Source organism: Drosophila hydei, unplaced genomic scaffold (assembly GCF_003285905.1).
Source record: "Drosophila hydei strain 15085-1641.00,03,60 unplaced genomic scaffold, DhydRS2 tig00000060-arrow-pilon, whole genome shotgun sequence".
In the NCBI taxonomy this organism is placed as follows: Eukaryota; Metazoa; Arthropoda; class Insecta; order Diptera; family Drosophilidae; genus Drosophila; species Drosophila hydei.
Window position 1 is genome coordinate 9,915,179 of NW_022045656.1, and position 26,479 is coordinate 9,941,657.

At 40.8% G+C, this 26,479-nt stretch overlaps 7 protein-coding genes and 2 non-coding genes across 15 annotated transcripts; 6 read left to right on the plus strand and 3 right to left on the minus strand.

Annotated features, from left to right (window-relative positions):
- The first annotated feature begins 599 nt into the window (after positions 1 to 599).
- On the plus strand, positions 600 to 1,977 carry LOC111597073 (F-box/SPRY domain-containing protein 1). The gene is made up of 3 exons (XM_023311603.2): positions 600 to 1,175; positions 1,243 to 1,607; positions 1,676 to 1,977. Exons 1-3 carry the CDS (start codon positions 877 to 879, stop codon positions 1,768 to 1,770), a joined length of 759 nt encoding a protein of 252 aa, XP_023167371.1. The 5' UTR covers positions 600 to 876; the 3' UTR covers positions 1,771 to 1,977.
- A 325-nt stretch (positions 1,978 to 2,302) lies between these two features.
- Trnaw-cca lies at positions 2,303 to 2,374 on the plus strand. Its single transcript has one exon. It is a non-coding gene; the product is annotated as a tRNA-Trp (tRNA).
- Positions 2,375 to 2,799: 425 nt separating this feature from the next.
- Positions 2,800 to 11,319, minus strand: LOC111597093 (GTP cyclohydrolase 1). 3 transcript variants are annotated; one of them, XM_023311634.2, is made up of 5 exons: positions 10,819 to 11,319; positions 5,198 to 5,407; positions 3,699 to 3,864; positions 3,518 to 3,634; positions 2,800 to 3,253 (listed from the first exon to the last, which is right to left on the minus strand). In XM_023311634.2, exons 1-5 carry the CDS (start codon positions 11,048 to 11,050, stop codon positions 3,124 to 3,126), a joined length of 855 nt encoding a protein of 284 aa, XP_023167402.1. In that variant the 5' UTR covers positions 11,051 to 11,319; the 3' UTR covers positions 2,800 to 3,123. The 3 variants fall into 3 exon arrangements, with proteins under 3 accessions (XP_023167402.1, XP_023167401.1, XP_023167400.1); XM_023311633.2 differs by lacking the exon at positions 10,819 to 11,319 and adding an exon at positions 5,910 to 6,363 and having other exon boundaries at positions 2,801 to 3,253; XM_023311632.2 differs by lacking the exon at positions 10,819 to 11,319 and adding an exon at positions 5,862 to 6,363 and having other exon boundaries at positions 2,801 to 3,253.
- Positions 3,398 to 3,468, plus strand: Trnag-gcc. Its single transcript has one exon. It is a non-coding gene; the product is annotated as a tRNA-Gly (tRNA).
- Positions 6,663 to 7,592, plus strand: LOC111597094. The gene is made up of 2 exons (XM_023311635.2): positions 6,663 to 7,077; positions 7,147 to 7,592. Exons 1-2 carry the CDS (start codon positions 6,739 to 6,741, stop codon positions 7,456 to 7,458), a joined length of 651 nt encoding a protein of 216 aa, XP_023167403.1. The 5' UTR covers positions 6,663 to 6,738; the 3' UTR covers positions 7,459 to 7,592.
- A 1,160-nt stretch (positions 11,320 to 12,479) lies between the features above and the next one.
- Positions 12,480 to 15,604, minus strand: LOC111597091 (general transcription and DNA repair factor IIH helicase subunit XPD). Of its 2 annotated transcripts, XM_023311628.2 has the most exons (8): positions 15,472 to 15,604; positions 14,950 to 15,407; positions 14,754 to 14,884; positions 14,452 to 14,672; positions 14,011 to 14,392; positions 13,667 to 13,948; positions 13,334 to 13,612; positions 12,480 to 13,209 (listed from the first exon to the last, which is right to left on the minus strand). In XM_023311628.2, the coding sequence occupies exons 1-8, from the start codon at positions 15,474 to 15,476 to the stop codon at positions 12,658 to 12,660; spliced, it is 2,310 nt and encodes a 769-aa protein (XP_023167396.1). In that variant the 5' UTR covers positions 15,477 to 15,604; the 3' UTR covers positions 12,480 to 12,657. The 2 variants fall into 2 exon arrangements, with proteins under 2 accessions (XP_023167396.1, XP_023167397.1); XM_023311629.2 differs by lacking the exons at positions 14,754 to 14,884; positions 14,950 to 15,407; positions 15,472 to 15,604 and adding an exon at positions 14,885 to 14,899 and having other exon boundaries at positions 12,481 to 13,209.
- Positions 15,605 to 15,696: 92 nt separating this feature from the next.
- LOC111597095 (U6 snRNA-associated Sm-like protein LSm1) lies at positions 15,697 to 16,651 on the plus strand. Its single transcript, XM_023311636.2, has 3 exons — positions 15,697 to 16,090; positions 16,154 to 16,338; positions 16,400 to 16,651. The coding sequence occupies exons 1-3, from the start codon at positions 16,036 to 16,038 to the stop codon at positions 16,571 to 16,573; spliced, it is 414 nt and encodes a 137-aa protein (XP_023167404.1). The 5' UTR covers positions 15,697 to 16,035; the 3' UTR covers positions 16,574 to 16,651.
- Positions 16,652 to 16,698: 47 nt separating this feature from the next.
- On the minus strand, positions 16,699 to 17,897 carry LOC111597092. The gene has a single exon (XM_023311631.2). The coding sequence runs from the start codon at positions 17,704 to 17,706 to the stop codon at positions 16,714 to 16,716; it is 993 nt and encodes a 330-aa protein (XP_023167399.1). The 5' UTR covers positions 17,707 to 17,897; the 3' UTR covers positions 16,699 to 16,713.
- Positions 17,898 to 18,035: 138 nt separating this feature from the next.
- LOC111597089 (SR-related and CTD-associated factor 4) lies at positions 18,036 to 26,452 on the plus strand. Of its 4 annotated transcripts, none has more exons than XR_002751283.2 (9): positions 18,036 to 18,303; positions 18,576 to 19,163; positions 19,828 to 19,980; positions 20,046 to 20,156; positions 21,203 to 21,530; positions 23,136 to 24,386; positions 24,447 to 24,716; positions 24,775 to 25,907; positions 25,974 to 26,452. XR_002751283.2 is itself a non-coding variant. In XM_023311626.2 (9 exons), exons 1-9 carry the CDS (start codon positions 18,268 to 18,270, stop codon positions 25,788 to 25,790), a joined length of 4,053 nt encoding a protein of 1,350 aa, XP_023167394.2. In that variant the 5' UTR covers positions 18,036 to 18,267; the 3' UTR covers positions 25,791 to 26,452. The 4 variants fall into 4 exon arrangements, 3 of the variants coding, with proteins under 3 accessions (XP_023167394.2, XP_023167393.2, XP_023167395.2); XM_023311626.2 differs by adding an exon at positions 19,401 to 19,700 and having other exon boundaries at positions 24,775 to 26,452; XM_023311625.2 differs by having other exon boundaries at positions 24,775 to 26,452.
- Positions 26,453 to 26,479: the final 27 nt, after the last annotated feature.

Sequence of the window (26,479 nt, forward strand, 5' to 3'; positions counted from 1 at the left end):
GTATTATTACTTATTCATTCGTGAAAAATTTAATATTGACATATGTAATAAATCAATTGTTTTCTTAACTTTCTGATAAATATTAATACCATTGATTTCATAGTTTGTACAAGTTACAGTTACCGCTTAGATGTTACAGTGTGATGGACAACTTTTGGTAGAAAGCGATGGTAAATTTAAATTGTGCCGTTTATTTGTATGCTTAGCTCTCATAAGTCTACATTTCATCATTTGTTTATATTAAGAACGTAAAATCATCGTGCATCTGTAAAAATATTTGATCATCTCGAACGTTATTCAACACACTTTATAAAATGTAAACAATGCTGTTATCGTCGACTTCACCCCAAAGACTACAACTGTTTTTGGCCAACTCGACACTGCCATCGCTGACCAAAACTGTTGTTGTGGAATATCGATAGTTTTTCAAACCCTAGAGTTGTGTATAGATACTGAAACAAAATTTAAAATTATATTTAACGCTATTTAAGGCATTAAAAATGTCAATTAATTTATGAGAGTTTTTATAATGCATTCAATAATAAGTTTAAGTGAACACGAACTAAAAACCAAGTAGAATATTTTAAGGAACTAAATGAACACTCACGATGTAATTCGTACCGATGAACTTGTTCGGAACGTTTCGACACAACTCTACATACGCACGGCTGTTTTTTGGCAAATACTATCATAAACAATTTATTGATAACATAAAATGACAAATAAGCGATTTTTTAATCCGTTAAGTGAAAAAATAAAATCTGTATAAAAACGAATACTGTTGTCAAATCAAAACAAATAACAATAACAAAATAAAACACGCCAAAGCCCATCGCCACCTGAGATCAGTGTGGAAGACGACTAGACAACAACAAAATGGTCGATCCCCTGTGCAATTACAATGTATTGGAGGCAATATTCTCATATTTGGAGCTCAACGATTTAAATCGATGTTCACAAGTCTGCAAAAGCTGGTATCACTTTCTGAACGACGAGAACAGCGATGTATGGCGCTGGCACTGCCTACGGAAACTGCCCAAAGAGTCTGTCAAATCCGACCTGCTGGCTTCTGTTACCACGTACAAGACAAAGCTGCGGGCGTACCTGCACGCTTGGAATCCGAATGACTGTTCACGGAATGTTTACATTAAGCCAAATGGATTTACTCTGCATAGGTAAATTAATTGCTGTTAACTACTATCTGTATAGGTTAATAATCTTATTGTTCTCGTTTGATTGTAGAAATCCGGTAGCACAAAGCACGGATGCCGCAAGGTCTAAAATAGGCTTTCGTCAAGGCCGGCATGCATGGGAAGTAATTTGGGAGGGTCCATTAGGCACTGTGGCCGTAATTGGCATATCCACAAAGGAGGCAGCTTTGCAGTGTCATGGCTATGTGGCGCTACTTGGATCTGATGATCAAAGCTGGGGCTGGAACCTAGTTGAGAATCATCTCTTGCACAACGGTGATATGCAGGGCAATTATCCGTTATTAAACAATGCACCCAAATACCAGGTGGGCGAAAGGATTCGCGTTATACTCGACTGCGATGATAATACTCTATCATTTGAGAAAAATTATGAATTCCTGGGAGTGGCATTTAGAGGTGAGATATTGCAAAAAAAATAAATTTGACTATAGCATTATTTACTAATATTACTGATATCATTATAGGTCTGCCAGATAAGAAGCTTTATCCCACGGTATCTGCTGTCTATGGCAACACAGAAGTGTCTATGGTCTATTTAGGGACCCCATTGGATGGATAACTCTATGAGATCACAGTTGGAGCCTTACTGCCGTACAATTTGTAAAAAATGCAGATAAAAATAATTAGTAATATGTATATTCGTTTCAATTTCATGTCCCTTCTGTCTAGTTTCTAGTTTCTTTTGTACAAAAAAAAATTAAATATGCATTTTATTGATTTTAGATTTACGCCAAAGTTTAAATCACCTCTATTCCGTCTGTATACCAGTTAAGTTTAATTGTACGAACCAAATAAATAAGTAGTTGTAAATTTCATACAATGAACTGCTTAAAATCATCAAGACACTCGATTATTCGATTAATAACTCGTGGCTAAAAAAAAAAAAACGCTTAACAGTCAGCTGCCTTGTTATACAATAAGGAAATAAATTAAATTTTTTATGTACTTCAATTAATGTCCTTATTTAATTAGAGATTTTTATTAGTTCATATAAAGTGACGTGCAATTTACGAGTTCAAATTCCAATCAGGATAAGTTCATAGAACTTTGTGTTTTTGTTGTATATGGTATTTGGTATAACTGTTAACAAGGACTCCGTGGCGCAACGGTAGCGCGTCTGACTCCAGATCAGAAGGTTGCGTGTTCGATTCACGTCGGGGTCAATGCAGGACGAACTTTTTCATCATTTATTTATACAAGTTAACAATATTATTCTTTTTACTTTCTTTTTTTTATGAAATAGGAAAGCAAGTTTATTTTATTTTTAACAATATTCAAATATTTATTTAATTATATATATATATATATATATTGTAAGCAGATTTTGTTTAGTGCGAGAAACAACAATTGCATAACGAGCATACGTTTATCTATTTTAAATTTATAGCGTGAATTATTATTATCTTCTCAAAAATGTCATAATTAAAATACATATATAAATAGTTATTTATTTATATTTATATATACTTTTTGTATATAGATAACAAAGCAATTTGAACGATTTCATTTTGATAACTAATTTTTATAAGTTCATATATGTATGTATGTTCCATATATGTATATGTATATATAAATTTATATATGTGTAGATTCTTATTTATTTTGTTTAAGTTTTATACGAATTTTAGCTTAATTGTAAATTCCCTAAACGGTTTCCGATGTCGTTTATTTAGTTGTTCCCTTATTGCATACAAATATATGTATGTATGAGTGTAACATATATATGTATATATAAAAAATATTACTTATGTGCTGCGTTTTTTTAAAGAACAAATATTATTTATGTTAAACTACCAACACCAAAATTCGCGATGCTTGCTCGTACACGTATCTTGCAAATTTAGCTAAACGAAATTAAGAATTTCAACAAAAATTTTGTACACAAGTCAAAAAATACAAAATTTATATAAATTTATTTGCTATTGACTAGATTTAGGAACTCCTCGCGCGTCTTTGGATCATCGCGGAATACGCCAAGCATAGTAGAGGTAACAGTTTTGCTATTGATTTTCTGCACACCACGCATCACCATGCACATGTGTCTGAAATGGTTAAATAGATTAATAACTGTCGTTGATGAAAATAAAAATAGTTAATAAATTGTAAACATAAATCCATCTCAATTGCCTAAGCAATTTGCTTTAAGCAGCTCTCTTAAACAGCTATTAGCGCGAAGTTGAGCACAAGCATCGGTGGTTCAGTGGTAGAATGCTCGCCTGCCACGCGGGCGGCCCGGGTTCGATTCCCGGCCGATGCAAACTACATTTTTGTTTTTTTAATTTTTATTTTTTTTATAATGTACTTACACGCCCTCGACAACAACAGCAACGCCTGCTGGCTGCACTGCTTGTGTTACAGCAACAGCAATTTGCTTGGTCAAACGTTCCTGCACCTGAAGACGACGTGAAAAGATTTCCACAATGCTAAAATATATACAACAAATATATATTTATATACAGTTTACCTAAAATAGTTTGGTTAACTTACCGAGCCAACTTGCTAAGGCCTAGAATCTTGTTGCATGGCAAATAACCGATGGACACCTTGCCATAGAAGGGCACCAAATGGTGTTCGCACATGGAAAACATTTCAATGTCCTTCACGACGACCATTTCATCGTGGTCCTCGTCAAAGACGGCGCCATTTAGCACATCTAAGCCACAAATCAAACCGAAATTTATGTAAATATTATTTTAGTCCAACCTAAATTGATGTGAATTTTATGCTACATTTACTTGCTCAATAAAACGTGTGGCAATGGCATAACTGAATCTTAAGCTGAACTTTTCCACTTGACTGTTAATGTGCACACATGCATGAGTGCGTAAGTGTGTGAGTGCGTGTGCGTGTGTATGGCGCCACTTGTTGGCCATTCTTTTGGCAGCTTGAGCTTTCACTACTTCAACTTTAAATGCTGCCTACTCTTATGATTTTTGCACACTTCTCGCCTACTGCCTGCCCACCCGCCCACTTGACACGCGCTGCGCCGTCGACGTCAGTCGCTCACTCATTTTTCACACACTCTCGTACTCTTCCTCACGCTCTCTCTCTCTCTTTCTTCGTCTCTCCGTTACATATTTAAAAGCTTAAGTGCGCTTCCTGTCAATTCATAGCGACGAATGCTGCTGTTCCTGCAGCTCTCTCTCACTCTCTCTTTCACTCTGCAGCAAACTTCAATGTCACAGATTTTTGACTTTTTTCTGTTATTATGCATTAAAGATTTGAACTAATAAACTAATTTTGTTTTATATTTAACTAAATTTAAGACAATACTGAAATTCTAGGCTCACGCATTAACTTTGAATTCTATTTAAAATTTAAATTTATCAAAAGGGATGCAAATTGTTTGTGTGATTATTGATTATAAATGTGCCTCGAGGCAATTTACTTTCATTAATATCTGGCTGCTGTTGCCGCTGGCCAATTTGAATGCTGACTTTGAGTTTTGTGCGATTGTATTAAATAAAGTGTAGAACCTGCTTTTCGGAATGACAATTTTTAAAACCGGTCTGCATACTTGCAATTCACTAAATAAATAAAAAAACGTTAAAAAAAATAAAGAATAAAAAGTCAGTAAACATATGAGAGTTATACAATACAAGAAACTTGACATTGAGCCAATCGGAAGGACTCTCCAAAGAACAAAAAACTCTCCATTTAGAACTGTAAACTGTAGACTGCCTAATGCACCTGAGTTAAGTGGAAACTATTAAGGGTAATGCACCGCCAAGTCAAGTCAAGTCAAGTCAGTGATAAAGCTGAAGTACAAATAGCACACATAGGTATGGATATATGGAGCTCCGATGAATCAGAGCAGAAGAAACTAGTTTCCAGTTTAGTTGGAAATGCCGCTGGGAACTTTTTGTGCTTAGTCATGGACGTGCGCCCGCACAGGTGCCATACAGGATGGATCAGTGACCCAATGCTAATTGGTCAGTCATTGTGAGGTGCTAATTGAGCTCGTGAAATACGTAATTCCCACTTACCCTCCAAATTCTGATCGTAGCCCTTGGTGAAGTACAGCATTGCCTTGGCCGCACGCTCCGGTGTCTTGATCAGGCCCTGCCTATCGGGATTCTCGCCGAGACCGCCCAACAGCAGACGATAGGAGCGCGCCATATCAGGTAGCAATGCCTCGCGCGTTGGCGGCTTATGATCCAGCTCCAGATCATGATGGAAAGTGCAGTTCTCATGGCCTGTAAACAAAACAGAGACAAAAACAAAAGAAAAATCATGAAACAATGTTTGGAATTCGTTTGCTGATAACCCGCGCAACCCCGAATGTGTTCCAATTGGAATTGGGTGGAAACCAAATGCTGATCAGAAACACACACGATTTAACCTTTGACAGACGTTAATGCTCTCATGTAGATGCTCATATCAGTGCAGCGAAACGGGGATTTGAACTCTTATCTCTTCGATTGGCCATTAGGCGCGACTTGCTAATATATAGATAGTTCGGCGCCACTCGATCATTTAATTGTTATTGGCATTAATAAACAGTTCCTGGCTGGTATAATCACATTCAATTGAATCATTATTATGCCCGTTAGACCCTACTAATTGAATGATTAAGCGCCGATATGCTTTGAAGACGTCGCTCAAGCAGTTCCTAGGCAAAAAGGTAACCCTACATCGCCCTATCACTACCTGGCGTCGTCGATGTACGCGGTGTCTGTGGTGTTAGCGGTTGTGTACCATCATTTTCCGGAATGCTGGCGCTGCTCTTCAGTATGAGACGTGGTCGATTGCTGTTGGTGGCTGCGGGCTCCTCGCTACTTGCCGGCAGCGGCTCCTCCGGCGCGCTGACCACACGATCTGCCAGCGAGGAGGTGCCGGAGGTGCTACTTGTTGAGCAAACGCTATTGTTACGCCCACGGGAAAGGATATGCGCCTGCGGAAAATTCGTGTCATCGATGGCATCGTTCAGCTCGCTGGCGCTCATCTCGGACAATTGGCGTGTGAAGCTCATGATGCTGTCGTTTGGCTGCGTTTGCTCTGATTTACTTTCAATATTTGTTGGCCAACAACAAAACTAAATACACAAAAAATTTCTTAGACTTTGGATTAAAAAAAGCGTAACTTGGCTCGGTAGGCGCAACTGGGCTGTGCGTGCTAACGTTGTGGAATGCTTTGGGCAACTGGCTGCCCGCTGGGCTTGTCGTTGCTAATAAGAACTTCAAGAAGAGCTTTGAGCGCGGAAAGCTTTGACGAGCGAGCGAGCGAGCTTTACACGCTTACAGTGCTTTTAAAACTGTTGACTTTCGAACTTGTTGCTCAAAATGAGTGGCGACAATCCGACGGTGCGACGATGCGACGGTGGGTCAGCGGTGGTGGCTGGGTGGTTTGGGTGGTCGCCCACTCAAAAGTGCTCTCAAGGTCTATTAACTTCAACTTTTATTTCGTGTGCGTGTTTGAGTGTGTTTGTGTGCGTTTACCCAAGCTTGAGTAGTCAGAACGCAAACATTCAAATCACAGGCAGCTCGTAAATCCTGACCAGATAAAATATTCCAAATTTTTAGCCAACATGGCTCATCGAATCAAGCTTCGGGCCGACGACTATGATGTTGTCGGCGCTGTTCCACGTGATCTTTCGGTAATAAAAAATTTTTTAAAGCGAGACTGCGCCGTCAAGCGCTTAATTGAGATTGAGGAAGACTTTCTCAATAAATGCTTGCAAAAGAGGGCCGAAGAGGAGGCCGAAGAGGCGAAACAGAAAGCCAAGAAGTCACAAATAGGAGCCATCACTCAAGAAGAAGAGGTGACAGTTCCGGATCCATGTACGAGTACATCGCCGCCTTCTGTCAATGCAGCCGACTACTGTGATCCATGTCGGCGACTTCAGACTTCTGTCGTCCTGGAAGAGGTGCGTACAAACTAAAGATTGATTTCATTCCGACAGTCAATGACTGAAGACGATTTCCCATTCGAATAGCTAACAAAACCGGCCAATAACAATCCTGCTTTCGGCTTTGCGCCGTACTTCGATGAGGAAACTGTGTTGGATAAGTCGCAGCCGATCAAGTTTCGGTTTCGCAGAAAGCGAAGCAGCTGCGACACTGAGAATCGATCGTCGCTGCCCTGCGTGCCGACCGAGAATACAAACGTTATGGTCCTCACCAACATCAATGACATAATGGTCTGGCCCAGCCAAAAGGTGGCTCAGATGAATCGTGTCCCAGTTACCCTATTATCGGGCGTGGGCGATCTGACTGAGTACATGCTGGAGGAGGAGACAATCATGTAGAAATTTTGGAATAAATAAAATGTTTTTGACTTAAAATTTTAAATCAGATCAAGAGTAAAACAAAACCAGTCCTAGACAAAGCCGAAGTGAATAAAGAGAAGAGAGAGAAGAGAAGAGACATCAGAGAAAATATCGTGAAATATTGATACTATGGGTAGAGAGAGGGAGAGAGAGAGGCGGAAAGAGCGGGAGTACAAGGAAGAGAGAGACGGAGAGAGGCAGGGAGAGAGACGGATAAGCAGAGGGAGAGAGCGCGAGATAGAGAGAGAGAGAGGCGGAAAGAGCGTGAGTACAAAGAAGAGAGAGAGAGAGGCAGGGAGAGAGACGGATAAGCAGAGGGAGAGAGAGGCAGGGAGAGAGACGGATAAGCAGAGGGAGAGAGAGCGAGATAGAGAGAGAGAGAGGGGGAAAGAGCGTGAGTACAAGGAAGAGAGAGAGAGAGGCAGGGAGAGAGACGGATAAGCAGAGGGAGAGAGAGGCAGGGAGAGAGACGGATAAGCAGAGGGAGAGAGAGCGAGATAGAGAGAGAGAGAGGGGGAAAGAGCGTGAGTACAAGGAAGAGAGAGAGAGAGAGAGAGGCAGGGAGAGAGAGACGGATAAGCAGAGGGAGAGGGATAAAGGCAATAGAGGGAGAGGAGCGAGAGAGAGGAAGAGAGACTATAAAACTAAATTTAGAGAGGTAGACTGGGAAGTAAAGAGAGAGCATTATGTTTTAGTGAAAACACAAAAACCAGAAAAGTATATTCCCAAATTGATATTATAGAGAGAAAATGAAAGAGGGCGATATATTTAAGAAATATCAGAAATTTTTTCTTTCAAGAGAGAGAGAACTTCCAGAAACGTAAATATGGAAATACAGAGGTACACAAAGATGTCAGTTTCTTTTATTATAGCAATGGAAGATACCAAAAAAGTTGATGCTCCTATTTGAGAAGCCCTCAAAACGTAAATGGTTGATAACTTATATGGCTTATATAAGAGCTGGCATAATTGTGCATATAACAAAGTCACATATATGGCGACATATATATATATATATATATTACATATCATATATATATATATATATATGTTACAAATTTGTCTTTTATATGTAGAAAGTGTCCCCGAGAATAAGTCAATGAACGCAACTGGCAAAAGGAATTTATGCATTCCGAATGTCTGAGATTGAATTGGAATTTGAATTCGATTTTGATTTTGAATCGATTAGAGTTCACTCGGGATCGTTGCATAGAGTACTACAACTGTGAAATAGCTTCGATTGTGTTATTTAACATATATGTATAGATATATATGTAACTGTATATCATTCAGATAAGTTGAATGCACAGTAAAAACTTTGAGATGAATTTCCTTATGTGACTTTTCGATAAACGTATATTACATAATAGTTCTATATGTGTATATAGAATATATGTATATTTGTATATATCACATTCAGATACGTAATACTATAAAGAATTATTGGGATTAACCTATATTGTGAATAATTATAAAAAAAACTATTTAGGGAATGTTTCTATATGGTATATATGATGTATACACATCATATATGCTATATTTGTTATATAAAGTACGATATATATGGCATATCTAGTCTATATTTCATATAGATAAATAGAGTTTCGTTTAGCTTTTTATGCAACATCTCTCTATTTTAATTAGATAATAGTTTTATAGACATTCGTTTCAGATCAATAAAGTACAGTAAACTGCTGGATAATAAACTCGTTACAAATTGAGAATGAATTATAGATAGAATTGAGATTCATATAAGCTGAGTAGAGTTAATGTGATATAGAGTTCGTTGTGAGTCCCCCAATTATGTGAATATCTCATATATAGTATACTATATGGCAGTTGTTTCTCTATTCATTCAGGTCAGACGTGTGAAATGGATTTTTATATGAAATAAAACTGATTTCGCATAGACTCAAGCAGGGGGATGCCAGCTTAATAGATCCAACATTAGCGAATGGTTGTGAGTAGTTGGAATACTACGAATCAAGCTCGCTAATGCATCTATCTAGTCACAGAGACTGGTGTGAGACATGTGTTCGGGCAACCTGTTGGCTAATATCGTAAGCATGCAATACAATGTAATTAAAAGTAAGGTAAGTCATCATTAACATTTTCCATAGGGCAGGTGTTTTTTCTCTTTCGTTTTTGTCATAGTTCACAAATTACGCATTCCAGAATTCTAAGAAGAACATATAGGCTTGTCTGCGGACTACTATGAATATATATATATATATAAATATATATATATATATTTAGATATATGTAGTTATTGATTCATATAGGATTTTTTCTGTGTTTAACAATTGCAAGTGAAAAACCGTGCGAATAGCTTTTGTTTTATTGACCGCGATCGCTCAAATGTGAAGCACGGCGACTTATTGCTCATGCAATATGAAAGAAACAGAAAAAAAACCAAAAGATAAAAAAATATATATATATATATATATATATATATATAGCCGACAAATCTAAACCGTTTTAAACGGCAGCTTGTGCTGTGTGGTACTCGCGTCCAATTAAATGCTTTTAACCTTCAAAAAGTAGTACAGGTCTAGCCTCGAGCCCCACTCCCGGCGGCTTGCCCCTGGCTTTTGGCTAAATACCGGATTACGATGAGGAGTTTATGCTTATGTAGTGCTACGCTAGCAGAGCCAACAGCAGCTCATAGCCCATAACGCTCTCATTGAATCTTCCGATCTGCAGCGAAACTTTCAATGTCAATGTCAACAAAATCTATTACGATCATTGACAGTTGCTATACACATATATCTATAAGTAGTATGTCTATTTTTTAATGCTCTTTGATCTGTCATTGTGTGGTTTTCATATATATGTATATGTATAAGTACATAGTATATAGATCTCTGTGTGCTCTATGAATTTTGACTTGAGTTTCCCACTTGCGGCTTATGTGCAGTTGGTTTTATGTTAATAGCATCGCCGGAAATCAGAGATATGTATAGAGGGTCAGTGTGCGAATCTGAGCTGCATCTTAACTGATCGAACCTGATCTAAGAAGACAAATTGTGTGATGAAATGTTGCTGCTCTATTACTAAGCCTTATGTTACCTTCTAATCCCAACGGCACTTGTCACGTATGGAAAACATCAACGTTGACTTGAAAGCTATGCGAGAGAACTATGAAAGACTTACATAAAACTCAACCTGGAAGCGGAAAAATGCAAGCTAATAATACAGTTTTACATTTTCTTTCAATCTACACAAAAATGAACTGCAAAAGTTAACTGAAAACAACAAAAGACTGCATTCTGAACGACCCAGACAAGCATTCACATAACTGTAAAACAACGGGAATCCTTCACAGTCGCAGGCACTCACCATTTCCGTTGCCTATGTTGAGCAATTCCAGTTTCAGCTGTTGACTACTTTTGGCAGGAACAACGGCGCCCGCGCTGACTGCAGTTGCTGTTGCTGCGACGGCTCCGGCGACTGCGGCTGCAGTTGCTGCTGCTGGTACGATCGCGGCAGCGTCCATGGCGACGCTGGCAGCATCTATAGCAATGTCGCCATTTTGAGTGCTACCATTTTGTTCGTTAACTTGAGGTTTCATTTTGTTAAATATGATTTTATATTGAAATTTATTAAATAAAAAGGATATGCGTAGGCTCTAGGTTGTTGGTTTTGGTTTACTAGCGCGTAGAATCGTTGCTTAACTAAAAAACACTAAAAAACGCGTCGCCTTCAGTTGTGTCCGTTATGGATTTTTGTTAAATTTAACTGTTTCTTAATTTATTTAATTTTTTATTGGTTGATGTTAATGCGCGCGCGCTCCGCTTTTATTTGCTACACCCGACTAAACGGCCAGAGATTTAGTTGTAACCTTTTTATTATGAAAAATCGAAAGTTCTTGTTCAACGAGAGATACAACTGACGACGACGACTCTGCCAGCGTCGCTTTTGCGGTCGCTTGCCTTTTGTTGCCGTTGTTGTTGCTAATACAGTACGCACCCGATAAGTGGATAAAACAACTATTCGCAACAATTGCTTACAATTATATTTGATCCAAATAAATATGTATAAGTCTCTTTAATTATCTACCAATTGATTACGATATAAAAAATACAAGAAATAAGTCTTCATAAAAGTGAAAAAGCTTTATTTTGCCTGCTTTCCTTTTAGCGTAGGTGCACTGTAATTGTATTCGGTTACTTTTCGCTTACTTGTTGCTCTCTGAGTGCTGGCCGTGGCCGTTAGTTATGTGCATATATGCGTATGTAATTGTATATGTATTATTGCAAAGCTTTTGCGCTACACATAAACACACACACTCTCTCTCTCTCTCTGTCTCTCTGTTTCTCGGGCTTAGCACACTCTCAAGCTCACACGAGGACTTCAGGAAATGTGTTGCGCCGTTATTAAGAAATAAGACAAAAAGTTGTAAACAAAATCGAATGTGAGTAATTATTGATGTGGTTTGTTTAAAAGTATAGGTAATAATTGCTACTGATAGCATAAGCTAAATAGGTAAAATTGCAAAAAGTCAGTACTAGTCGTATTCGTAGTCATCCACTGGACATACGAACATAATTGGTTTTTATTGTCTTGATAACCTGCCGGCGCATCATTAAAAAAGTCATTGGCAAATATGCACTGATAGCGTTAAATATTAATTCGGTTCGGGATCAATAAAAACATGTTCGGTCAGCACGGATCATCTCACATTTAAATTATTGTCATGTGCCTTATCAGAAACCATTTCAAAAGGCGTCTTGAGGCGATATCAATTAAGATTTCGATTTGTCTAGACCAATTTATCGGCGTCGATTGGTCATCGGTAACTATAACAGTGATTTGGATGCCTTGAGTGGCCCCACAGTTAAAGCATTGAGTCATTCAGCTGGGGCAATGAGCCACCGCTAAATTATAAATAATATTAATTAACAGTTAATAAGCCATTTGCGTCAATTTTGCCTGGCAAAATCGAACGCTTAAAACAAAAACCAGCCCCAACCAAACAAAACTTTTTTGACTTTTCATTTTTGTGTTTTGCTGCTCCGTTTAATGGCATTCAATGCCATTAGCTGACAACAAATTCACTTTTTATTATAATTATTCTCATTCAGACACAAACATGGCCAGTGGTAAAGAAAATACATTGCGGAAGGAAGCCGGCGCCAGCTGGAGAGCCGGTTTTTTAAGCGCCACGCGACACTCTAATTACAACTCCTGCACCTCACCACCTACACCTTGTTTTCCCTGCGCCTGCCGTTCCAGTTTCTCCTGCTCCATTGTCTCCAGCTGTGCCAACGTCAGCAGCGAAATACCCAACTGATCTTCCCTCGAAAATGGCTGAGCCATGCGCCTTAGCCAGCGGCGCGCCAGTTGCACCGCTTCCTCTGTGGACAAATTGCAAAAACTGTCCACCAAATGCTCCTGTATCCACTTGGGCAGACGTGACCGCTTATCCTGACGTGAAAACCGTTTGTCTGCAAATATCATGATACCATAATCCGTTTTTCCACGCAACGCTCGACCCACGCATTGTGCGGCATGTCGCATAGCATCAAAGGTCAGAAAATCATTTTCTCGAATCTGAAACTGATCCCGCAGATAGTCGAGACGCGCCTTGAGAATGCGGGACTGCGTATAAACGTAGGGTATGCCGAACATGAGCACCGCGCGACCATAATGATGATCGAAATCCACACCCTCGGAGACCTTGCCACGCGCCACAGCCAACAGAACAGCGCCTCGACCGCAATCGCATGCCTAAAACAAAGATACACAGAGCATAGATCGAGATGAATGTGTGTCAAGTCCATAATCAATGGAAGCCATACCAATTGGAGGCTGCGAGTCTATTGCGGGCAGATATGTATATGAGGGCGCTCACCTTAACATAGTTCATGAGCGCATAGCTTGTCTCGGCATTGTCCTGGGTCTCGATGAAGAGCAGCTTATAACGAAGTAGAGTATCAACAATGCCCTGGTCATACCATGAGGCCACAACCGATTCCAAATACAAATATGATGTAAAAAAGCAAACAATGCCATCGGGCACGGTTTTGGCTACCTCCACCAGTAGCTGTCCGTAGTTCCTTATGACAGCAGTGTCCTCGCGTGTCTCAAACTTCGATGAGATGGACACCTGATCATTGCCCTTTGATACAATCTACAGAAAAACAGCTGTATAAAAAATCGAAAAATCTCTTAAATAAACGCCTACCATTGGCAGCAGACAGGGCCGCGCCAGAGTCATTGTAAAACTGCTCATAACTACTGGATCAAAGTCCAGAATCTTGGGATACATGTCCATGGGCGAGAGCGTGCCCGAGGTGATGACAACCGTTTGAAAGCGCGTAAAAACTGGCGCCATGGCAATGGATGAATCCAAACAACTGAAATGCATTATAGGATTCGAAACAGTCGGCGTCTTGTCATCAAAAGGCTCTATAATGATGGTAAAGCCTTTCGTGTACGTTGAGACCAAGGTGGCAAAATGCGTTATCTGTGAACAATCATAACTAATCATCATCATCATCATTATCAATAACAGACACCGCCACATACCAGCGTCAGGGCACCAAATTCAGTCATATCGCTGATTTCCAGCGTACGCAACAAGCTGGATAAACGCTCCGCACAGAAGCGTAGAGGCTTGCGTTCTATGCATATTTTAGACGAAACATCTTTGAGGAATCCCGCTGGCGATTCTTGAACCACATGATGTACCCGCAGTCGAGTTTTTATATATTCTATAAAGCGTCGCAAAAAACTAAGAAAGTGATCCGCATTACGTATGTTGCCAGGGACGACCTCAGTGAGCACATCGTTGGGCAGCACGGGATTTGCCAGAATCATATCTGTATCGCGCTGTACACTGGCATCCTTAAGACCCTGCACCATACGTTGATATTCCTCATTCAAACGGTTTGTATCCTCATCCCGCATGCTACAATGGGCAGTAAATTAGTTATGGCTAGTTATTGAAGTAAATATAGAAACACCTACTCCTGGACCAATTTCGTGAGCTGATTCAGGGCGTTGGTGCTGCGCTCCACAGTTCGTCGATTGATTTTCACACTCATTGAGTCGATGCACACATTGTCTATATTATGAGCCTCATCGAAAACCACACAAGACTCGCGTGTCATCTCCTTTGATACGACCTGCGCGATTTTTGGATCCAATAGATAATGATAACTGTAGACAACAATGTGGGCGTGTGCAATCTGCCAGGGAGAGGGATACAGAAAGAGAGGAAGGCGTAAGTAATATGGATACATATCAAAACATTAATATTAATAACGCACAGCGTAGCGTGCCACAAAATACGGACACCAATTTCTTGAGCGCCCATATTCTTTAAGATCATCGATGCTATAGACGCCCACAGGCAACGTCGATTCCTTGCCTTCCAATGTAAAACCCTCAAAATACTGACCTATAAGAACAATTGACAAGTATGAATATATGTTAAATTGAATTTTAAAAAAGGTAACTACTTACAAATTGGCACTTCAGCATCCAATTCATGGCGTTCACGTATGTAGCTAGCAGTTAGCCCATAGCACTTGCCATCGACAGCCTTGCCCTCGCGCTCCTTACTAACTTCTGGGTGTATGCACATGTTTTTACGTGAGCTGAGCACCAGACCGGTAAAACCCGGTGGCACAGGCGCATTGCGCTCATAGTAGACCATTAGGTTCTGCAATTCCGCAATAACTTTCTCAATCTCTGGCACCGTTCGCGAACAGTAAATCAGCTTGCGCACTGTCTCCGGATGTTCGATCATATATGCCACTACCAGTGAGAGTAACGTTGCTGTTTTTCCGGTTCCCGAGGGCATTTCAAGTAGGCAATGCCCCTTGGCGTCCAGACTTCTCTTAAGCTCCAGCATGTATGCATATTGCTCAGGATAAATATACTCGTAAGGAAAATAGACGAGCAGCCCGTCAACGCTGAGCCTAAGAGCAAAAATATTCGAGCAATAATTAAATGTAATGTATATTATATTACTCCATTCATTACTTCATTGTGCTCTTGTACGCTTGAAGCCTTTTATAGTTGTGTTCAGTTTATTAGATTTTTCAAAATTACGTTAATTTGTTTAATTTTGCAGTTGTTTAGTTTTGGCTACTGCTCGACGAACATGCCGGCAACTATCGATTACTATCGATATGAGCGCTTATTGCAAGACTCAAATTCTTCGTGCTTTACTGTAACAAGTACGCTGTTAATTTTAAGGAATGGTAACCCATAAAATAAAATTATGGTCAAGCCAAAAATTAAATTGATGTATTTATAGAAAGTCTCAGTTTTAACTACACTAATAAAGCATAATAACCGTAATTTTTTCTATGCAACTTAAAAAAACTTAATATTAAATTGATTATCAAAAGAACAAGCGAAATACCAGTTGCTGAACTAAGCAAAATTTGTGCTGCCATCAGCGTACCAGGCGCAAAGAAGTTTTCAGTAGTTCTATTGCATTTAAGCTAAAATAGATGTGTTTTTAAAGGCTAATCTCTTATTTATTGTACTGTAAACGTATTTTATACTAACATTTCATAAAACTAATCAAACTTACACCATATGGATGACCTCAATCCCTTGGCTGGAACAGCGCATCTGCTGGAAGAAGTTGATAGTACGTATTTCCTGCGTTACCGGCATAATGTATCCAAAATCATAATAAAATGGAAACTTGTAGAAAAACTAATGGTTCTGCTTCGAGACGGCCGTACATTAATTGGCTACTTGCGATCCGTAGATCAGTTTGCCAACCTAGTTTTGCAGAGGACAATTGAACGGATACACGTCGGCAACGAGTATGGAGATATCCCGCGAGGCGTTTTCATAATACGAGGCGAGAACGTGGTGCTCCTTGGTGAAATTGTGAGTAAAAAAGTCAATGTTCACCAGGTGAACTCATAGAAAGTATTCCCCACCATTTCAGGATCGCGAAAAGGAACAAAAACTTCCTCTGAAAGAGATTTCTGTTGACGAGATACTGGACGCACAGCGACGTGAGCAGGAGCAGCGACAAGAGAAGCATCGACTCGTCTCAAAGGCACTCAAAGAGCGTGGCCTAGCGGTCAATGCGGATATAATCAATGAAGACTTTTGCTGAGCGCTGTGTCTGTGTCTGCATTATAACAAATATTTAGAGTAAGCTTAAGAAGATAATTGATTTTTGTCAGTTGTATATTTGTACTCCATAAAAATCTATTTAAAAACTATATGTACATATGTGTCGCTATGTAATCCTGCTCAACCATTGTGACTCGTCCCTGGCGTCGTCGCGGACTCCTCCAGCAATATGTACTTCTCCAAGATCTGGTACATTTCCACTTTTGCTTTTATCTTGTGTCGACGCGACAATTGTCGCAGATAGGCTGCTACGGATTTACAGAAGAAATCGTCTTCAGTTTCATTGGACGCAGTGGTGGCAGCTGGCGCAGTAACTGCCTCAAAGCCTGGAGATGCTTCTGGCTTAATTGGTGGCAAATGCTCCTGTTCAACTCTCATATTCGGCATACAGACCATAAAGCCAATGTCCGTCTGAGAATGGCCAGCATCAGACGGGGACGCACCAGTCGTGGACACATTGCCCGCTGTCGTTGAATCGTTGTGGACTGTGACCATGGATGGCGATTGTTGCAACGGGGGCAAGACTTTTTGATCAGCTGATTCGGAATCGCCCATATACTCCTCATATGAATCATGTCCGTCTCCATCGTCCGCTTCCACGAGCACCGAATAACTTTCCGATTGCGTCGTTTGCACTTCCAGCTTGGCATCAGCGTCATAGTTATGATCACAATCGTCGTACACCTGCGACTCATCCAAGTCCTGCTCAATAAGTGTATCCGGCTCTGGACGTGATTTTGATTTCACTGTTCGCACCTCAGTTTTGAGCCAATTTGTTGGCGTATCATCGCGACGGCTTCTCTCACGACGCTTACGCACAAACTCCCGCAAAAAGTCCATTTGCCTAAAGAATTCATTTCGACCAAATTCCGAGGACGGATGCAAGCGCATTTGTTTCAGCTCTCGCGAATAGCGGTCTCGTAGACACGTCCATCTGCGTCGTGCATCGGGCGACGAAATGTTTAGGGTTTCAGCCACTTTAGCCCAATCCTCTTCTTTTCTTTGCGATAGGCGAAAGTCGCCATGTCTGTGGTCGTAGAGTGATGGTGTTGAACGTATCGTGCGTATTAACACTACATCTGACTCGTCCAGTGGCCTATGATGGGCGCTCATAATTTGTTAATTACTATTCAGCATTAATTTTGTTCAATTTGTAGCAGCTTATGTTTTCGTTTTGCTTTCTTTCCAGTGTGACCATTGCGTGTATTAGAAAAACGCATTAATACCCTAACTAATGTGTGGTATCGCCGTCATTTTGCTGCATTTTTAGCGGTCTGGCAACGCCAAATGCTTGTGATTGCTAATACAATATTGTAATAATAATATCGGGCTATTTCGAATTGAGTTTGTGTTCATAATATCATTACATAGTAACTGTTTTTAGTTATTTTTATGTATTCGATAAGCAATCTAAAAAAAATATTCGATAGCTTTGCTTGACGATTCAATTTACCAAAATATGTATGTTTTGTATCGATGTAGCCGATGAGCTGATATACGAAATAAGCACCCCTACTATCGGCAGCCATTTTTTCACGCTTTCATGCGAAAAAATTGTGAAAATTCAAGTAAAAAGTTGTTAAACAAGCAAGAAAATAATTTATAAAGATCACATATAATAAAATAGTATGCGAATTTGAATTTTGTGCGTGCGTGTAGTGTGTGAGCATTGAAATGAACATGGAGACGGTCGTCGCTTTCAATAATGAGGTAAGATGAGGCCGCCGCCACACACATGTACATATAAATGTACATACATATCTATATTTGCTCATACATAGCACGGTATTTACATACATGTCTACATACGCCATATGTAGTTGTGTAATTTGTATCGTATACAATTATAATCACGACACTTGCATATGCAAATGCAATATTGTTGGCAACAAAAACAGCTTCACGTCCTGCTTCTGCCCATGCCAATAAAAACCCTTTTTTGCTTGATGCTTGATCAGCTCTATGTGTATGTTTTATTTCAGCTCTCCGGACTCTATGATAGCCGGCCGCCCATATCGAAGGCTAAAATGGCCGCCATCACAAAGTCGGCAATGCGTGCAATTAAATTCTATAAGCATGTCGTGCAGAGTGTTGAAAAGTTTATACTCAAATGCAAGCCAGAGTACAAAGTGCCGGGCTTGTATGTCATAGACTCAATTGTGCGGCAATCGCGTCATCAATATGGCACCGATAAGGATGTCTTCGCGCCCCGCTTCCAGCGCAATCTCACCGAAACGTTTGCCAATCTGTTTCGATGCGCACCCGAAGATAAGAGTCGCATCATTCGCGTGCTTAATCTATGGCAGAAGAACAATGTCTTTAAATCGGATGTCATACAGCCAATATTTGATTTGGCTGATCCAAATCATCCTATTTACCACCAAATGCCACCAATCGGAGCCGGCAACATCAACTCGAGCTCAGGACCAAGTGGCAGCAGTGGTGTTCTAAATCTCTCGGACATTTCAAGTGGCAATGCTGCCAATGGTCTTAATGCCTCCGGAATGAGCAACATGGATCTAAGTGGCGCTGTTGACGACAAAATGGGTGGTGCAATGCCAGATCTATCGGTGAGTGGGCAATGGCTGATTCTCATATACAACAGCGAACAATAACTGGCAATGTATACGTTAATCAACCCATTAGGGTCTGCTACAATCATTGCCAGGCAATGATACAGTGATGTAACTATATAAGTGGTTTCTCTTTCGATTCTAATCCAATTGGTATTGTTTTTGTCACTATTACCATTGATCTATTCACTCTCTGATACATGTCTTGCTTGACTAATATACGCGAATGTACAGCTAAGCCATGAGAAGTGCTCAAGTTCTAGCCGTCGTCACATGGAGCAGCATTATATGAAGCGTCAGCAACATCAGCATAACATGACCTCCAGCAATTCAGCATCTGGGTCAAAAAGCCGTTTCGATAGTGGGGGACTCGGCAAATCTCATCATCACAAATATGGCAAAGGTAGCAGCTCACACGAGTTGGACTACGATCTGCGTGAGATAATTGACGACGAGGATGGGGACATGCTGATGGGCGACGATCATCATTGCATGGGCGATGACTCGCCACCCGGCTCATCGAACTTGCTAGATGTATGCACAGGCCTTTTCGTTATTTATATATTTCGTTTCTGTTTAGGATTTAGTTTTTTTAGGTTTCTTTTATTTACAATCATTTAAATGCATGCACCCCACTTATTGATGACATATCCTTTCGCAGAACAATAACTTGAAGCAGCTGCTCAATGATCCCAACGTGCTACGCCAATTGCAAACGCTGCAAAACTTTCAAAAGTTCAAGCAGCAAGAGGAAAATCAAAAGCATCGCTACCAGGACGATGCGCTGCAGCAGCATTTGCAGAATGTTCTTAAGGTACGTATGCTCATTTATTGTTTTCCTTTCATATATACTAGAAGAGGTCTATTTTCTCATTTTAGGGAACAGGTGGCTTGAAACCGGGCGTTGGCATGGGCATGGGCATGGGTCATAATGATGTGACGGACATGAACAAGGATGTCGAATTCATATCGGAACAACAACCCATTGAGGTATACACACGCATTACTTTAGCAATGTAGAGTTCATCAAGCAGGCAATTTGTGCATTTTTAATTGATCTGCCAAACTGATGGCGATTAAAAGTGCATAACATAACTGCAAATTTGTAGCTCATTATAATTATATTACTATATATAGCATATAGTTGAAAACTCACACATGAAATTGGAACTAGAGTTGACAAGCGTTGTTCAAACTATATCCAACTATATATAGTTCCACTTTCATAGTGCCAAGTGCTGCTGACGTGCCCAAAATGTTGTTATACCAGGGCGGAGAATTAAGAGTTCCGATTAATCAAAATGCATAAGCGAAGAATGGGGAATACTTATTGATAATGATTATCATACGAAAAACGACTTGATATATGCCTTACTTTTAAGTGCAATAAGAGTAGTCGAATTATTGTTTTTGGCCAAAACTAAAATAACTATCGATAGGGCCATACTTAAATTTAAACTTGAAATTTTGCATATACGTTTATTGAAAACTATATTAAAAAATAAATACAAAAATAAAAAATGGTAAATGAATGCCCAAAGGTAAGGTTTAAATATACATATTGACGGATGCGATACCCGATGCTAGAAGCGCCCCCTCGTATAACAACGTTTGGTAAGTTCCTTAATATGTAAACCACAAATTCAAGTCGATTCAATTCAATTACCCATCAATGAACACAAAAACTTGCTCGAAAACGCATCGATAAGAAAATGCCAATGAAATGAAATGAAATAGTAAAGAACCGTCGACCAGTTTAAAAAGGCCAAAACCACACGTCAACACGCCAAGAATGCAGTTATAAAAAAATATGTATTTTGTATAATTTGTAGTTAAACAACAAACCAACCCAACCCACCCAACCACTACCATCTACTCCCATCCTATCCCATCCCAGAAATAAATAAAACTAACCACAACCTCTCCCACTCCTCCACTCCTGTCACATCCGCCATTATTTGTTTTATGCTTAAAATGTTAACGTTTATATCACAATCACTTTCTCTCAAATTTTTTGCAAAACTTCAAACGCTCAGGTTATCAATCTGGATGGTGCCGATTCTCGTAGTCCGACGCCCGATCGTGACCGTTACAAGCGCAGTCGACGCAGCAGCCGCAGTAGATCACCCCGTAGTCGCGGTGGCGGTGGTGGTGGTGGTGGTGGCAATGGAAACGATCGTGATCGGGGAAGTCGCCGTCGCAGCTCACGTTCGCGCAGCCGCTCGCCACGTTCCAGCCGAAGGCGCGGATCGCGCGATCGTGATCGTATGGAGCGCAGCACGCGCGACAAGGAGCGGGATCGCGAACATGAACGTGAGCGCCGCAAGAAGGGCCTGCCCGACATTAAAAAGGAACATCTAAGTGGTAATTATCCATGCACAACCCTAGCGTAGCAAGAAACGCATCACGTAAGCAATTCGTAATTGTCGCATGCAAAAGGTCCATCAAGAAGTAGTAGAAGAAGAAGACTTGTGCTTCTTGGCAGAACCTTTTTATGCAACATTTACATGATTCACACTTTGGTTCACTCTCGTTTGGTCTTTTCAATTGATGCTAATACATAAATATTTCTTTATTCTGCAGCTCCTTGGCTCTGTTGACGTGTGTGTGTGTGTTTGTGTGTCTGTGTGTGTTTTAGCTTTAGTGGTTCTAAATCTTATTATCTGGCATTATTTAACCCACATAATATCCTCAAATGTCCCTGACGCGTTTTTGAGCAAGGTTTTTTGGCAACTAAATTAATTGAATAAGCATATAAATGTACCCCCATTTTTTATCAGTGTATCTCTCAGCTAAGCACTTGGTACGCACAACAAATTTACTACATTTAAGGCTCGTTATGGAGCAATCTTTCTATTCAAATAATTTGCTTGATAATTTATTGCTTACATCAATGTTAAACTAAAGTGATAACTCCACGCCGAGAGCCTATATTTTACATACATGCTCATATATATATATATTATAAACAGTGAAAAGTTGATGAGCTTATCAACAACTTGCAAGTTATTAAAAAATAATCGATAGCTTGATTGAAATCGATAGAAAGTAGAATGTGACAAAAGTGAGAACCCCGTATTTTAACAGATTTGAAACGTTGGCAAATAAGCGACATATAAATTTGGGTTAATAGGAAGTCGCTTTGTTTCTAAAATTATTAAAAATTTTTAAATTAAAGTAGTCTGTCCGTTGCATGAATACATTCATTCATTTCATGCAATTTAATGAGCTAACACTAAATTTATATTTGCTAAGATTAATACTTGTTTTCCGTTCAAATATTGAGCAATACTTTTCATAGATATATAAAGCTATTATTCTGCTATGATAGCTCTTATATAATATGTTGGGATTTTAGGGCTCTTATAGAGTGACCTTTATATAAAACTATAATTTTATTTTATGTAAACTTATGAAAAGATTTTAAATCTGGTATAATTTATTAGGATTTCAAATATAGCTAGTAAATATTGTATATTATTAACGTCAAATACTCTTAGCAGATGTCCCATAAAACAAGTTAATTAAATATGAAGCCTGCATTTTTTGATATATCCAACTAGTTCGCGCTTAAACAGACTAAGATATCTTAGATTGTAAAAACTGAAAGTGATATAGATATATCTTTGCTTCTATGAATGATATGTTATATAAATAGTTCAATGATCGTATATTCGACAACCGATATCAATGCGCATCACAAGAATTTCTATGCCTAATTCTTCACTTAGCGTAACATTTATTCGATAAGATAAAACAATTTAGCCCATTGCAGGCCTTAGAGAACGACTTGAAATTGAACGTTGCGAGCTTTAGGTTTTGTGTTTAGTATTATTGAAAAGCAATGACAAATAGTGAAATCCAAACGAGTTGTGTTTATATTCTAGCATTCTTAATTAATTAAATTTCAAACATTGTAAATATGAATTAATTTTTATTAACAATTTCATGTCACGTTTACCTTTGCAGTGTGCAGCACCACGCTGTGGGTGGGCCATCTCTCCAAGCTGGTATATCAGGAGGAGCTGTCGGATACATTCGGCGAATATGGCGATATCGTAAGCATCGATCAGATTGTGCCGAGAGGTTGCGCTTTCATCGTGATGAATCGTCGCCAAGACGCGCACAAGGCCATGCAGGCGCTTAAGAATCACAAGCTACAAGGTCGTGCCATTACCATTTCCTGGGCAGCCGGCAAAGGTGTGAAGAGCAAGGAGTGGAAGGACTTTTGGGATCTTGACCTCGGTGTCACATATGTGCCGTGGAACAAACTGAGTACCGAAACGGATTTTGACAGTCTGGAGGAAGGCGGCATGTTCGATGAGGACACCATGCCCAGCTGGATGAAGCAGAAAATCAGTCAGGCGAAAAATGTTAAAGATATCAAACCGACAGGCCTAACCGGCGAATTGCCGACTGTGCCGTCAGTGGCGCCTCCAAACTTGCTCTTCGGCATTGACACAACACAGCCACCGCCAGTGGCGCCGCCACAGCACGGCGGACCTGGTGCACCTCCTCCAACAATGATGGGCATGGTGCCCGGTCAGTTCCAGATGGCGCCGCCTATGGGCGGACCGCCACCACAACGCTTGTTGGGACCCATGGGACCACTAAATCATCCTTTGGGCGGTATGGCTATGCCCCCAAATATGGTGCCCGGTATGCCGCCGCCAATGATGATGCCGCCTAACATGATGCCACCAGGTTTTCCGACCATGGGCGGTCCTCCTCCACATACTATGGGACTGCCGCCTGGCGCACAGTTCCCCCCACCAGGGTCAGTGCCTCCACCCATGACCACAATTCCAGCACCTGCGGGTTCTGGCACTGGCAACGTGAGCGACGATCAAATGGACATAGAAATGGAGCTTGAGGATGCACCGCAATCTGCACCATCACAGCAGCAACAGCCACCTAACTTTAGCCAGCCGCCACCGATCTTTGCCGGTGGTGCCACGCAGCCTAACAGTGTTGATGTGACCGGAGCGGCTGCTGCAAATGATCTGTTTCAGAGGGATCGAACACGTGGTCCTGGTGGCGCCGGCTCTCGCTGGGGCGGCCGTGAAGACATTGCTGAGGCTTCAGAACGCTGGAGGAATGAGAATGGAGGAGGTGGACCGCAGCCGCTAAGCGGAGCCTTTAATGAGGCACGAGCGCGTCTCAATCTAAATAGCATGGAACATGGTGGAATGCAACGTCCAGAATTCTTGGGAGGCTTAGGTAAGTTACATGCAAATTAATGCTGAATTCTTGATTTATGTCATGTATTATTTCGCTTAGAATTTGATAATCGTTCTGGCGGTGGACCACGTGGCATGGGACCGGGCCCAAGAGGTAGCAATCATAATGGAGGCAATGGCGGAGGTGACTTCTTCCAGCCCAATATCAATCAGAATCGCTTCAGTCAGCCAACAAGTCTGATGCAGATGCGCATACCGCCACCGGTGGCGTTCAATCAGCGCATGGGTGGACCGGGTGCAGGCAATGGCGTGGGCCCCATGTTCATGAGAAACCAAGGTGGTGGACCAGGTGGTAGACAACAAGGACCAGGTGAGAACAATGATGCCCCCAAACATTGCACCAAAATTTATATGCTTTATATTTAAAGGGTTCTTCAATCCACGCAATCCGTTTAACGATAACCAACGCGGTCGCGGCGGTGGTGGCGGCGGCGGTAGCGGTGGTCGTGGAATGGGAGGCGGTGGAGGTCGCGGTGGCCGGTGGAGTGATGATGAGGAAGATGGAGGAAACAATAGCAACAATTTCAAACGCCGTGGAGGCGGTGGCCCAGGTGGCCCTGGCAGCCGATTCCGTGGCGAACGTGATGGCGATGAAAGGCGCGGAGGCAACGGACGTGGTGGACGTGGCAGTCAGCGCAGCGAAGAGCGTGAACGCGGACCTAACAATAATAACAGACGTGGCTCACGCGATGACAATAATCGTCACTCGATAAGCTCCACTGATGAAAACGCAATGCAGGGAAAACGGTCATCGTCGGAGCCGGATGATATGAAAAATAAACCGGTGGCAGCGCCATCCGTGGACAATGTAGAAAAGTCAACAACAGTAGATACCGAGGAGGACTGGGATAGAGAACTGCAGGAGTATGATGCTAGAATGGAAGCGCAACAAGCTGCTGAAACTGCTGCAGCCGCTGCGGCGGCTGAAGCCGCTGCCGCTGGAGCTTCTACTCCCACAGATACCTTTGATATTCAAAACCAGAAAACGAAACCACTGGACAAGGCAGCACCCACGTCAGAAGCAGAGACATTTGCCACACCAGCTGTGGAGGAGAATAGCGAGATGTCGAAGACGAAGGTCCCGTCACCTGTCTGCACGCCCCTCTATGACGAGTTGCCGCCACCATCTTCAGCTGCTGCAACAACGGCGCCGCCTCAGCAAGTTGAGCAGGTTGAAGAGCCAAATCCAAAGATCGAACAGCGTGTGACTGAAGACTTTGTGCCTGAGCCTGAGCATACGTTTGCGCCTGCAACAACACACCAACTTGATTCACCACCCATTGCAAAGCAGTCACCCACAACAACAACAGAACCAACGAAAGACATAGCGGAAGATACTGAGCCAGTTGAAAGTGCCCAGCCAGCAGTAGAGGCAGACTCATAGAATGCCGAGGATAATTAATAAAGGAAAGGACAACAAAAGAGAAGAGAAACTTTCGATGGGATATGAATGTGTTAGTCGAAAAATGTGTATTTTATGATTTCCTTACATATGATTCATGTATGTATGTATGTATCTGTGTATGTATCAAAACATACATACAAACTTATTATATTACAATTTTAGCTTTTGAGATTACGCATTTGTTGAGACGCGATAAGAGTCTGCACCATTCTTGCTAGGCTAAGGCACTTTATGTTTATAATTATTAAACGATTCACATATTATTTAAGGCTTGGGTGCCGCCAAAATACAACCAACAAGTAGGGTGATGTCCCTAATGTCGGACGCTATTAATTCTCCTTTTAAATATGAACATTGTAAAACAAAGAACAACAACCAATCGAACCCTGACTCTACAAACAGTTAAATGCGCAAAGGAACAAACTGTAGCAAATAATTAGAGAATAATAAAATGTATGGACGAAATTGATAGACAGAGAAAACAGCCACGCTTGAGAAATGTTTATTATTTTGTTATGTATATAATTTTAAGATGGTATTTAACACAAACTGTTTCTTATGCGCAGATTATAAGTACACGTATAATAATGTACAATTTAAATATGAAAATATTATCAATACTATTAATAATAAACAAAAACAGACAGTTGACTTATAATAAATGTGTT

Coding starts and splice junctions, on each gene's coding strand:
- LOC111597093 (XM_023311632.2), bottom strand. CDS start 6,183: ATGAGCTTCACACGCCAATTGTCCGAGATGAGCGCCAGCGAGCTGAAC. Junction 3,865..5,197: donor CTACGATCAGAATTTGGAGG/GTAAGTGGGAAT, acceptor TTTGTGGCTTAG/ATGTGCTAAATGGCGCCGTC. Junction 3,635..3,698: donor GGCCTTAGCAAGTTGGCTCG/GTAAGTTAACCA, acceptor TATATATTTTAG/CATTGTGGAAATCTTTTCAC.
- LOC111597089 (XM_023311626.2), top strand. CDS start 18,268: ATGAACATGGAGACGGTCGTCGCTTTCAATAATGAG. Junction 19,701..19,827: donor GCTCATCGAACTTGCTAGAT/GTATGCACAGGC, acceptor ATCCTTTCGCAG/AACAATAACTTGAAGCAGCT. Junction 19,981..20,045: donor ATTTGCAGAATGTTCTTAAG/GTACGTATGCTC, acceptor TTCTCATTTTAG/GGAACAGGTGGCTTGAAACC.
- LOC111597091 (XM_023311628.2), bottom strand. Junction 13,949..14,010: donor AATTTGGTGCCCTGACGCTG/GTATGTGGCGGT, acceptor GATTGTTCACAG/ATAACGCATTTTGCCACCTT. Junction 13,210..13,333: donor CGCTCATGAACTATGTTAAG/GTGAGCGCCCTC, acceptor TCTTTGTTTTAG/GCATGCGATTGCGGTCGAGG.
- LOC111597092 (XM_023311631.2), bottom strand. CDS start 17,706: ATGAGCGCCCATCATAGGCCACTGGACGAGTCAGATGTAGTGTTAATA.
- LOC111597095 (XM_023311636.2), top strand. CDS start 16,036: ATGGATGACCTCAATCCCTTGGCTGGAACAGCGCATCTGCTGGAAGAA. Junction 16,091..16,153: donor TCTGCTGGAAGAAGTTGATA/GTACGTATTTCC, acceptor GGAAACTTGTAG/AAAAACTAATGGTTCTGCTT. Junction 16,339..16,399: donor TGGTGCTCCTTGGTGAAATT/GTGAGTAAAAAA, acceptor CCACCATTTCAG/GATCGCGAAAAGGAACAAAA.
- LOC111597073 (XM_023311603.2), top strand. CDS start 877: ATGGTCGATCCCCTGTGCAATTACAATGTATTGGAGGCAATATTCTCA. Junction 1,176..1,242: donor AATGGATTTACTCTGCATAG/GTAAATTAATTG, acceptor GTTTGATTGTAG/AAATCCGGTAGCACAAAGCA. Junction 1,608..1,675: donor CCTGGGAGTGGCATTTAGAG/GTGAGATATTGC, acceptor ATATCATTATAG/GTCTGCCAGATAAGAAGCTT.
- LOC111597094 (XM_023311635.2), top strand. CDS start 6,739: ATGGCTCATCGAATCAAGCTTCGGGCCGACGACTATGATGTTGTCGGC. Junction 7,078..7,146: donor CTTCTGTCGTCCTGGAAGAG/GTGCGTACAAAC, acceptor CCATTCGAATAG/CTAACAAAACCGGCCAATAA.